The sequence below is a fragment of the Pungitius pungitius genome, chromosome 5, assembly GCF_949316345.1.
Source record: "Pungitius pungitius chromosome 5, fPunPun2.1, whole genome shotgun sequence".
NCBI lineage: Eukaryota > Metazoa > Chordata > Actinopteri > Perciformes > Gasterosteidae > Pungitius > Pungitius pungitius.
The window spans coordinates 11,742,213-11,754,603 of record NC_084904.1 but is presented as its reverse complement, the minus strand read 5'-3'; the positions used below and the strand labels follow the sequence as shown (position 1 = coordinate 11,754,603).

Genomic DNA, 12,391 nt, shown 5'->3' with positions numbered 1-12,391 from the left:
TATACTGCAGCCTCAACCGATAAGTCACAAAGTGCCAGCTTAAAAAAAAAGACTCTTCCTTAACCTGCATGTCATCGCTTATAGACTCACTGCTCTGCAGGAGTCCCTGCACATGAAACACAGTGTTTATAACATGTATGAGAGAGAAATTATTGTGTCCAAAACTTACTGTAATCAACTTGAAATGTACACCATGGAACTTTTCATTGAGGAAGCTGGAATCAGAAGCATCCAGATGCTCATTTGCCTCCTCCTCTTCTTTTATGCTTGTGGGTTCTAATAACCGGAAGCCTTTGTGGAGCTGAGATGGGTTTTGTAGGCCTGAAAGGCCTCTAATCCCTGTGGCCTGTGAAGTGTGAAACCCTTTGATGCCAGGTTGGTGTGCCAAAGGCTGTGCCTATTGACAAACAAGGGCCAAGCTGGGAAAAGACGGAGGGAGACGGCTTTCTCGTCTCTCTAAGAAGAAACGCAGGCTCGGGCAAGGAAAATATGGACCCAGTCAGTGAGAAGGAATAGAATTAGTAACCCTTTAATGAATTTCCTGGCTGTTTTTATAGGGTTTTTTTCTCATGTGGCAGTAATTAGGTGGAATGATGGGCATATTGCAGCTGGGGGCTTGCAGGGACGGCAGGGCACAGGCCCTTGATATGTCTGAAAGCCAAGTATCTTTCCTCATTTAGACCATGTGATGATCAAAGTGGGGTTTTTTTTTGCTCTCATGTAAAGAAGATCAGAAAAAATGCTGCCTTTCCATTTGCATGTGGACCAGCAATGTGCTTTGAAATGAGCATGTTTTTATCTTCTGAGCAAATGAAATAAGTCTTCTGTCAGTTTTCCACTGCAAGTCAGGACATCAAAGCAAAGGGAACTACCGTCACCAGGGAAGCAGAGCTTTGCCTCAGTGAGGTTAGTGAGATGTTAGATAGGCTAGACTGGCCCTCAGCCTTGCCCATTAGGATGGCACCAGGTTCCCTCACTCTAATTAAAACCAAGTCATTAAACCCACCTTTTTTTATTATAATACAATAATGAAGTTGAGTGTTTCGGACTCAAAATGGATTCTGTCCGTAGGATGAATCAAACTGACTGGAAAAGGTCTTACGCTTAATGTGGCTTGGGATATTCAGTTTCTCCCCTCTGCTGTTACAGTCCTAATTTATTTACTTTTTGATATAGATCTTGTAGATTTAATCATTTTCACAGTTGGAGACCCATAGGGTTGTTGAAATGAACTCCCCATGCGATCTCTAATGGGAGCAAAGAAATGAGAATTGTAACTTGGAGTCTCTTCAAAATTATTTTGCAATTGGGAGGAAATGGAGTGAGTCCCAGTCACAGCCTTTACCCTGCAGACCCCTTAGGTTGCCAGGACATTTGCTGACGGCACAGTTATGGCAGTTAATTTTTGTGCGTTTGGTTAGCTTGTGCATAACAATTTTTGAAGGTGTCGCAATCACACGACTGCTGGTATATTATTTGTAAATTGAGTTCTTTTACCCCTTCCCCCACCCTTTTTGTTACATCGAGCTAAGTAGCCATGAAATTGCCTGAATAATGTCGTTTAAATCCAATCTCACCGCAGCCTCTCACCTCCATGCCCAGCCCCCAAACACTGACACATGGTGGGGTTTTTAGAAATTGCCATTTTCCTGTTTGCTACCTCAATTCACAATGGCTAAGCATAGGCTCATTGAGTGAGGGGCATTGCTAGTCACACTTGCTGCGTTTCCTGCTGAATTGAATTTTGGGTCTGGATTGGTTTCAAATCAGAATAGGTACATAGCATTTACATGTGAATTTATGGAAACCTCTCTGCACCTTCCTTTTGTAATATTTTGAAAATGTAAAATAAATGCATGAAGTTAATAGAAAAGCCGATATTTATTTATTGTTCTTCTACGGAAATATGTCAGTCACACAAGTGGAAGCCATTGGTGTGTCTTATATTTCATTCATTCAATCTCGACCTGATGTATTCTGTTTTTTTGAAAGCTTCTTAAAGCGACGTGTGCTAATCTTCAGACCAATTTCCAGTTTTATCCTTGACCAAGTTTGCAAATAGCAGCACTGTAGAATTCTTGACTTGGTTCCAGTCTGATGTAGTTCACCTTAACCAGGCTAGTAACTCCCAATGGATGTCTAATTGGTTTTTCTGTGATGGCCTCTCCACATACTCCTGGATTGAATAAATGTGTAAATGCTGTGGCCAAGGGTAAGACCCATTAAGTGATACCACTTATAAATCTCAAATGTGCCACTGCAATTAAACAAGCTTTAATCCCCTCCCATTTGTCCCTGCTTCCCTGGTATCCAAAGCTAACCCAATTCAATGCTAAAGAGTCTGAATTAATTTCATAATGCACTGATTTAACAGCGCCTGAGGTACCCGGCTTTGACAGAATGAGTTTTAAAAAAGATCTATTTGCCTAGGGAAGAACTTCCACAGGAGGGTGTGAGATGGATAGAAAGCTCAAATGGAGGAAAGATGGAACGTAAATGAGTGTCAGTCCTGATTTACTTTTGTAAACTCTGTTGGTGTTGTTCTGCAGTGTACCTGCTGTTTGCATCTGGTTTTATTCACCTGCCTTTTATTGACCTCACATTTTTGAGTGTGCTTTGGATGTAGTCACTGTAATGCTGCCAGCTTTTACTCTCGCACTAGCGACCATTGATGGATCTGACTCTGTGGTTGCTATGGCTGTTTGCTCCTTTTGGTATTTCTAGAAATGAAATTCCTGGTTTGATGTGCTGTTATACAACATATGCATCAATCATTTTTTTGTTGATCATTCTGCTCATACCCTTTTCTCTTTTTTTTCTTGCAGGTGAGCTTGTGGTGCCCACACATTCCCCGCGCTACCCCACTGCGGCAGAACTTGATGCCTTTGCTCAGAAGACGGCCAACAACCCTCTGTCCATCAAGATCTTCCCCACCAACATCAGGGTTCCCCAGCACAAGCACCTTAATCGGACTGTGAATGGATACGACACCACAGGGCAACGCTATACTCCTTATCCACATATCCACACAGGGGGCCATAACGGGCTGCTGGCCATTATCAAGTCTTCCTCATCCTCATCAACAGCCACCTTTGTCCCTTCAAAAGGTGTTCTCAAGAACTCTGAAGGTAGACGGACTAAGCTCTCTCCAGCCCATATAGCTGTTGCCCCATACCCGCCCCCTAATAGTAGCACTTTAGCAAGCGGCCATGGCCAAATGGTATACCACACTGGGCCCTCAAAGCCCCCAGAGGGCCCCGTACTATCGGTTCCCCCAAATGTGACTGTAGCTGGCTCAGTGATTCCTGTGACAGGTGGCCGAGGCCTGGCCCTGCCTGCACAGTCAAACCTCCCTTCTATCCAGAGCATCATCTACCAGATAAACCAGCATTGCCAGGCCCAGGCTCTGCAGCAGGTGTGCCAAGGGGCCGCCACCGCACCATCAAATTCCAGCCCCTCCAAGCAGGGCACAACTGTCATGGGGGTGTCTTCTAGCTCCTCAGGTGGAGGATACGTGGTCGGAATGGGTCCCCAGGCTAATATGGTATACACCGGGCCTGGGCTGCCGGCTCAAAATGCTGAGGCTTTGAAGCCTGGAGTGTACACAGATGGTATGGACTACATCCTTTGGCAGAAGCAGCAACAACAGCAGCAGCAGCAGCAGCATCATCATCATCAACAGGCTGTGCTACGCATGTACAGCGGAGGTAGTGGAGGAGGGGGCGCCATCAGCAAGTCCCCAGAAACCTGTGTTCCAGGGGGACTTGTGGCGGCACAAGTGTCCTCCTCGTCCTCCAGACCTTACCACCTGACAGTGAGTGCCAGCGGAGGAGGTGGAATGGACAAAGTCAGCTCTTCCCCTTTGAACTGTGTGGGTATGCATGGAAATTTCTCAGTGGGTCAATATTTTGCCCCTCCATGGAACAGTGTGCTGGTGACACCTGACAGTGACTGCTACAACCCCCAGGAGCTGTTGGCCACCTCTACCGGAGGACCGGTCACAGGGCACAGAGAGATGGGCTACCCCCATCACCACTACCACCACCATCATCATCACCCTGCTGTAGACAGCGGGGGAGGTATGTGCTGCAGCCTGCCAAGCAAGAGCCTGTGCAACACATCAGTGCTGAGCAGCAGCTTGCAGTCTCTGGAGTACCTGATCAACGACATCCACCCCCCCTGCATCAAGGAGCAGATGCTTGGCAAAGGCTACGAGACTGTGTCTGTGCCACGTCTGTTAGACCACCAGCATGCACACATCCGCCTCCCTGTTTACAGATAGAGTGGGAAGAAGAGAAGAGAATCAGGAGCTGGGATTCGGTGAAGAAAATCAAAGTTAAAGAACAAATGTGCTTTTTTTTCTAGGTACATTTTGCTGAAAGTGGCAATGCTTTAACTAGTGTGGGAGCTTAGAGAAAGACAGTTTTCTGTGCTGTGTGACCTTTAGTTTGGCGGTTTCAAGGCAGGCTGTGGGAATCCCAAATACGAAAGGTGGTAGTGCTTGCCAATGGGAAAGAAAAAGGGATTTCAAGATTCTACAGATGTTCAATTGTGTGGTTTGCCAATAGGAATTTTGAATTAATACATTTCTTTCTTCAGTTCTTTTGTTGTTTTTAATCGCCTGAACTTTTTGATTAGAATCATAGCTTGACATGAAGTCCACACGGCACTTCTATCCCCTTCCAAATGCTAAGGCTGAAGCTACTGTGTAGGTTGTCACTGAAAGGGTCTTAAAGGGCCAAAGCTTAGGGCTGCTTTCAAAATCAAAATCTATGTAAGAGTACACATATAAACACACCTAGACAAACGCATACAGAGATGCGATGTACTGATACACGAGGAGACAAAAATTATACTTGGGTGTATGTACAAGGATCATAGGGTTGAATTAAAAGAATAGTATAATATTAGTAGTTATTGCTGTTATAATTGATACAGAAATTGCACTGCTTGAATCTTGTTAACTTTGAAGTTTGGAATTGGGTAGTTTGGATATGATATATTTAAGAAACTTGAAAAACTTGAACCTATTTTTTGTTTTATATATTTGTAGGTATATTTTATGCATTGGCTGCTATGGGGAAAAGTGTCTCGATTGCTTTTTTAAAAATTATTTAATTATTTTCTTTTTTTTGTTATTTTGATTTGATTCCTCCTCAAGCTAATGTGCAGTTTCCAATGTCCTGGTGTGAGGCATAGTCGCTGCGTTGGTTCTGGGTTCTAAGAACCTGGTCACAGAGCTCTTTTTCCTAACCAACACTGGAATCTAGAATACATCTTGAAATAATTATTTAAAAAAGAAAATGTCGCAAAAAAAAGAACATGATAAAGAAATGTTACAATGAAGAATGTGATTGGAAGGTTATCAATAACCTTACGTGTATGTTTATGCGTGTGGCTGAGTGCATGCACGCATTTTAGTTTGTGTTTTTCAAAATCCTCAGACTTTTTTTTTCTTTTTCTCAATGGTTTTCTACCACCAAGACTGAAACACTGATTCCCCAGTCTTGTAAACATATCTGTGAAATAAGGAAGAGCTATTTTGAAGATCTAGCTCCCTTTTATCAGACGCTTTAGATATTCTCTCGAGCTAGAGCAGAAAGTAAGATCTGACATGACTCTGTTCTAGATGTAGTTGCAGTGCAGCATCCCCAACATCTGCCAAATGTTTATCATCATGACAGAAAGCTGTGGGAACAAATCAAACTTCTGTTAGGGGGTACAAGTCACCCCTGATCCTGCAAACAAATGCAATATGGAAACAATCAAGCTCAGGCCTGTGGCATCAGATGAAATGAGACAAGGTACACTGCTTTCCCTCGTCTGTTTCTGCCCCTGGTCGGGACACATTTAGCCCGGGCCAGTCTCTACTTGATGAGTCAGAGCAGTGAAATATTTATTATGACTGTGAGATTCCCTTGAATGTACTGCACTTAAATTACTGCAATGTTTTATTGCCTTTGAGTGAAAGAGAAAAATTGGATCAGTGCAGCAGTCCTCTGGTCCTAAATTAGCATTTCTTTTGTCTGTCAAACTTCAATGGTAAATTGAATTTAGTAACTGGAGAGAGGGAGTCACAGCTTTGTTATGGGGAAAAACTGGCATCAGTCTAGATTTATAAAGTGCAATTATTATGACTGTATTAACATTTTTCTCTGAGCTTACACCAAAAAAATGTAAACTACAGTTGTCAATACATTCCCAATGTACCACATCCCCAATCCCTATCCCTTTTTGTTTTGCGGTGTAAAATAAATTTCTTTAAGAATATATTCAGAAGCCACATCTTGGCTTTGAAGTCTGTCATTATTGTTTAATTTATGTCCTCTAGTCGTCAGTGGTAGATTTGGCCGTTGTTTGAGCAGCAGCTTTGTGAGATCCAGAGCAGAGCGGAAAGTGTGATTTAAATCCTTCACTAAACTGTAGCGATAACCTGCTGCCACTGAGAAAACACACATCATATTTCAAATGTAATACTTTTGCCACCCAAAGATAAACCACAAACAAACAACAATATAAGAATAAAGGGTTTACACAAAAATATTGAAGACAAAGCAGAAATGTATGTTTCTCTGATCATTTGCACTCCATAAATTCACCTGTTATTATCTGAAGATGACCCTTAACTTTTCAGCCAATGTTGTTTGTAGACACGCTGCTGTCTTTGAATGCTGACAAAGATTTCAGTGGAGAAAATAACAAGCCCCCTTAATTTGCACAGTGAACATTCCAGTGAAAATGTTTCATGTTGTTTCAACAGCTTAACATCCCAGCCACACTGTGATACCAGCATATTTTATTTCTTGTAGAAATATTTTGACAGATTTACAGATACATCCCGTCCCCAAATCCCCTCCGTTTGGCTTCTGCATCCAAGCATTAAACCCTGTCACATGATGTTGAACTGAAGAGGAGACACTTGAGGCAGTCGAGTTTCTGGTGTCTGGCCTTTGCCACTAGTGGAGGTCTGAGGCACCAGCTCTCTCTGCTAATGGGAATATTGGGTGACGCCTGGCTGCCGGATATTGCCAGTAGAGAGTATTCAGTCACACAGGGTAGAAATCAAGACCCTTTCCAATACCAAGGGGGTTCCTATCAGATACAGTCAAGAATATAGCCATTTTGGGCCAGGATTTACTGAATGCAACCTAGAAAATGTTTTTGCTTTTGTTGATTCATTTTCTACTCTACATGCTCCAAACTGTCTCCTTGGTCCTTCACACACATTAATGAGAATCATCCAAATCCTAAAACTGGTCCATTCCACATATGACAATGGACGCTTAGCCCACGTTGGGATAATAGAATTACATTTCAAATAGGTTTGTGCCTGAGTTGATCCATCCATGGCTCACTCAGCTGCAGAGTGGCAAATGGCGTGTCATTATCTAAGCCCGCTCGCCCCCTGTCCGGGACCAACAAGGTTCAGTAGTGCTTAAACAAACTGAAGGTTATGACTGTCCGGCTGGCATTGAAGGCCAGTGGGGTTTTTTAAAAGAGGGGGGGGGGGGGGGCGCCAAATCACAGCCTCCACAGGGTCTCGGAGGGCCTCAGCACTGCAGTATGGCGCCTGGGCTTAGAGGCCTGCATTAAAGGGCTAGGCTGTGTTTGATCGAGAGGATTTGTTTTCTGTTGGATTATACATGGTGGCTCCCTGACTGGCTGAGAGGGCCTGTGCAATGTGACAGATCTCAGCAAATCAAAGAAAGAGGGAGAGAGATACACAGAGGGATTTGGGGGTCAGGGGAGCCTCAAAGCATCAGTAATCAGGATAATTGCCATGTTCCTGGTGCTGGTGTCAGTCCCCCCCTTTGGCTTTGTGGCCTCATATCCAGATTCAAGCTCTGAGGAAATCACATTCTTCACCTGAAGATTTTTTATTGGGGAATCTTCACTTTTCTTTCTTTGAAAAATATTCTGAGAAGTATTACAGAGGAAAGGATAGATAACAGCCCATATGAACGAGGACATTTAGATATACAACTTAGGGGCTATAGGCTATCGACTGTTTTCAAGGGCATCGAGACGCTGTCGGGACGGCCCGAGGGCAAGGTGGAGGGGTATTGATGTTCGCTGGTGGTAAAAATCCCTTAGTAAATCCCACTAAGTCCATTTAGACCTTTGTACCAGCAACGGTCTGATCGCATATTATGGACCTAAAATACTGGAAGCATTCAAAGCAGGGTCAGCTCTGTCACTATCAAATCAGAGGAGACGGGGAGGATAGGGAAAATTAAGGCAGCTGCTCGCTCCGTGGAGTCTTGGCACTGCTTCTCTAACCTACAGAAGGAGGGGGGGGGGGGGGTGACGTTCCCTCCACACCACTTTAGACCTGTCCCCTGGCTGCCCTTGGGCCCCCGGGGGCTCCCATCTCAGAGTCCTTCCCAGCATCCCTCCTCAACATCTGCAAATGATCAAGTCATGAGGCCGGTCATCTCCAGTGGGCTCCCACCTAGCAAGAAAATACTTTAATCAATAATATAGATGGTCCCGAGGAGGCTAGCCACCAGCCTTATGGAGATCTGTTGTGCTTTTGAGTCACCGCACACACATCTATAGTGCTACTGAATAACATAGATGCACCATTACCGTTACATGTTTTCATCAAAGATCACAAAATAAATCGTTTAAATCATTTTCCAAAGGCACAGTCACAGAGCCCTTTTCTAACAGGCAAAGCAGCAGGTTGTAATTCCACTGGGCTTACAGCTTTTTATTTCTTCAGCATCTCAACTGTGTATGTTCAGCTGAAAAAGCTTATGGCCTCCAAATATTCATCCAGTTTATGTGGTGGGTTTATTGCTGTATCCAATCCAAACACAAAAGTCTGGGGATTTTGTGCTTTTCTTTTTTCCATTTTCCCTTTACCGTTTGTGCGGCTCTCAGAATGTTCTTGTGGACAAACGGGGCTGTTTCCCAGAATTATCTCAAATGCATCAATGCTGCCAAAGTCTGAGGGTGCAGCAACCTTGAGAAAATAATATATATGGAAATGGGAAATATATTAAGCCTCTCTTATTGTTCTCCCTGCAGTGTTGTATTTATGTTTAAAAAATGATTTTGTCTCCTCAGGATGAAAAAATGTAAAAAATTCGTTGCTTTTTTGAAAATGATAATATGTGAGTCTTAGATTTCTAAATGAGAAGTCGGAATATTAAAAACTAAGCTGTAAAATCCTTTCGTCGTGGGGTTTTCGACTCTTGAATGTGCCTACAGTCAAGCATCCCGGTGATTGCTTACCTTGTGCAATCTCCCCCAAATCTCCCAACAGCCCCCATCTTCATTCACTCTGCTAAAACTGCCATTGTTCCCCTTTACTCCAAACGACCACAGCAGATATTTCTATTGTTGTTCTGGTATTTTGGTTCTTTTTGTCAATCTCAGGATGGAATTCTTTTTTTTTTTATGTAGATTGTGGGTTTTCATTTGATCTCTCCTCTCTTATGTATTATTGTTTGACATAAGCAAATAAAGCAGATGACTTCTACGCATGTCTTGTTGCGATACTCACCTGAGGTCCTATTCTTCTTCTCCCTTCCTATAAACATACTCTTGTTTGGACTGCACACCTTATTGTACAAAGGTAAGCATATTAGTCAACGGATTCACTTTGCCCATCGCTGCCATATGCCGGCCTCTACAATCCTGTTGTTCACTTGACCTCTTTCACCTTTACAGCAGTATATTTTGGCGTTCCTAAGGCCTAAGGCCTTAAAGTATCATTAGAAAACAACCCCCAATGGACAGTGACAGTACGCTCGGAATCTGTAAGAATGATTTCCTTGATGAGGATTTGAAGAGACTACTCCTAAGCAAAGGCAAGCTAAGTCTCTTCACATGCACTTTGCGCAAAGTGGTCCAGACAAGACTTCTCCGAGGCTTGGATATTCAAGTCATACAATAAGGGATTGTCAACTGTCTGAAATGCCTGAGACAATTTTCTTAGAAATAAAAACACAGCCACTTATGTTTCACTTTTATAGTGGCGCACAACATTTAGCTTGCTAAGCAAACTACATTTAAATTCCATATTTAATAGTTTATATTCTAAAGTCAAGCTATAAAAAACATGTCTCTTTATGGAGGTTCCTTGTTGCTACATCTAAAAGTTTAACAACACAGGTATCTTCAGGAACGAAATATTGACGCTTTTCCTTATTTCTCTCTCTCTCTCTACTCCCAACCTCTCCACCCCTAAAACATCAGATAAGCCACAGACTGATGAGCCAGCCGCCTCTACCAGAGCGTGTGGAACGGGGAGACTGCACACTGATTTCATACACGCTTGCTCAGACAGAAAAAGAGCTCCGTGGAGCAGAAATGCTTCTCTTATTAGCAAAACTCATTCACCTGCACGCCACATTGAGTCCCTGGCAATTTCACAATAAATCATGAGAGATGCCTATAGAGGCCGGCCAGCAGGCTGCCGCTCCGCCGCCGCCATGCCCTCGCCTGTCAATTTAGACTCTCTGAATCATTTCGGGTTCAGCAGCCTCGTTTTATCTTGGATGAACTGAAAGGTCATTTCACACGCTGACTAACCAGTGTGTCTCTGGCTCCTCTTCCACCAGTGCGTCAAGTCCATTTTTGAAATACCACACCTTGGTGAAATATTTCTATCCCTGTGGATTATGGAGGGAATCTCAGGGAATAATAACAAGGAAGATTAGGACGACTTAAATCTGTGAGGAACCTGCTTTTAGCTCTCATTACTTTCTGTGTTAACCAGTGATGGTTCGTCCAGCTCTTCTGCAATATTATTGAGTGACATGTTAAATGCAACCAATGTTTAGAGCGGTATCTCCCTCTCTATCAGGCTGCTTGACCTCAGGCCGACAAGAGATGTTGTACTTGAAGCCCTCAGACAGTCTGGAGTCTTGTTTAGTGAATAAACTTGTTGGCCAAGTATCTGCTTGAGACTCATCAACATAAATACCTTAAAGCTTAACTGTCTGGACAATAGCTGAACCATTTGTGCTGCTAATGTATAAGCTAGGTACTTTACTTAAGACCTCTGGCTGAGACCGTCAACTTTCCCTTGTGTGCGGTTGCTAAATGAGAGGCGTTGCGACTTGATCCCGCTTGGCTCTGACTTTGGTTTGTCGAGACACATTCGTGGCATCGAGCACACGGATGCTGCAAGCGAGTAAGTCATTTCGTTAACAGCTCACACTTCCTGAACTGAACTGTGTGCGGTTCCAGAGTTGCTGACAGTGACACTTGCAGGACCGAGTCCTGGCCTACTTAACAGGCTGTGGGGAGGGGGGCAGGCCAAGTTGTCAGCAGCGGAGGTGCTCACTGCTTAGATAAACCTGGAGGATTAGTGGCCCAGTTAAAGTTGGGGCAAAGAGGATTAGCCTCTTCTCTGAGGTGGTGAGAGAGTCCCCGTGTCCTTCAACGCTGCTGGTCTCAGGGAGGGGAGAGAAGAGGAGGAGGACCGGAGGTGAGGGGTGAGGCTCTAGTTATCCTGAGTGAGGATCACCACTGAAGCGTTTTGTAGATGAAAAGCAAAGGTGAGGTGTAATGATAAAATGCGGAAAGCAGTTGATAAAGTGTTGCCAGCTTGTGGTTTAATTAGGAAGGCAAAAGCCCATAATTACTGGCCGGGTGTTACAGCGAGGTCAATGAGACCTGAGATGAAAAATGTTTCATAAGCGCACTGCATCCCACAAATTATGGCCTTTAAAAGGTTATAGTGATAATAACAGTTAGCGATGAATACTCAACATTTACAGTTAGAATTAAAAATCAAAACAACGTTATATATAAAGTATGAATATACTTGTACCCTGCAGAGTGTACAGCGAGGACCTGTCAGCCTAACCTGGGATCTGCCCACACAACACAGAAGAGGAGTTTAGACCTCTGCTGCCACCAACAGGTCGGAGAAGGAACTGCAAATTACAATTAACGGCTTTTAAGACGTTTTTAAGAACTAGGTATAATGAAGTTTAATACATTTTCTTAACCAAAAAAACCTCAAATCAGGAACCATTTTTTTTACAAAGGTCAGATGTAATTTCATCTGAACCAGAAGAAAGTAACCTATATGACATGTTACTTCCATGCAAATCCTTATTGAACAATGTGAACAAAAATAAAAAAAGTAGATATTTTTATGTTTGTCCTGCTAAACTATATTAATTTAAAAAATCTTATATTTCCACATCAAACTATTCTTTCTTCTTTATGGGTTTTGTTTTGGTTATTTAGCTTTACTTGGCAAATTCATTGGGCTCATGTTGGTAAGTAGCAAATATCCTTGGATGAAATAATCCAGATTGAGATCAAATAATTGATCTCAATCTTTCAAACAATGTTTGTAAAATATTTGTATAAGACAAATTGCATAATTGGGAATCAGACTATTATGTAGTTTGTGTCTTTGAAA

The 12,391-nt window shown here is 43.0% G+C and overlaps 1 protein-coding gene across 4 annotated transcripts in view; it reads left to right on the top strand.

Annotated features, from left to right (window-relative positions):
- fam222aa (family with sequence similarity 222 member Aa) overlaps nucleotides 1-8,279 on the top strand; it is a 43,578-nt gene extending 35,299 nt beyond the window's left edge. For 3 of the 4 annotated variants that reach the window (XM_037482857.2, XM_037482858.2, XM_037482859.2), the window contains exon 3: nucleotides 2,826-8,278. In XM_037482857.2, coding sequence (XP_037338754.1) covers nucleotides 2,826-4,282 — 1,457 coding nt within the window. In that variant the 3' untranslated portion in view covers nucleotides 4,283-8,278. Of the gene's footprint in view, nucleotides 1-2,825 lie in introns of all 4 variants that reach the window. The other variant, XM_037482860.2, reaches the window with a different exon arrangement.
- Nucleotides 8,280-12,391: the final 4,112 nt, after the last annotated feature.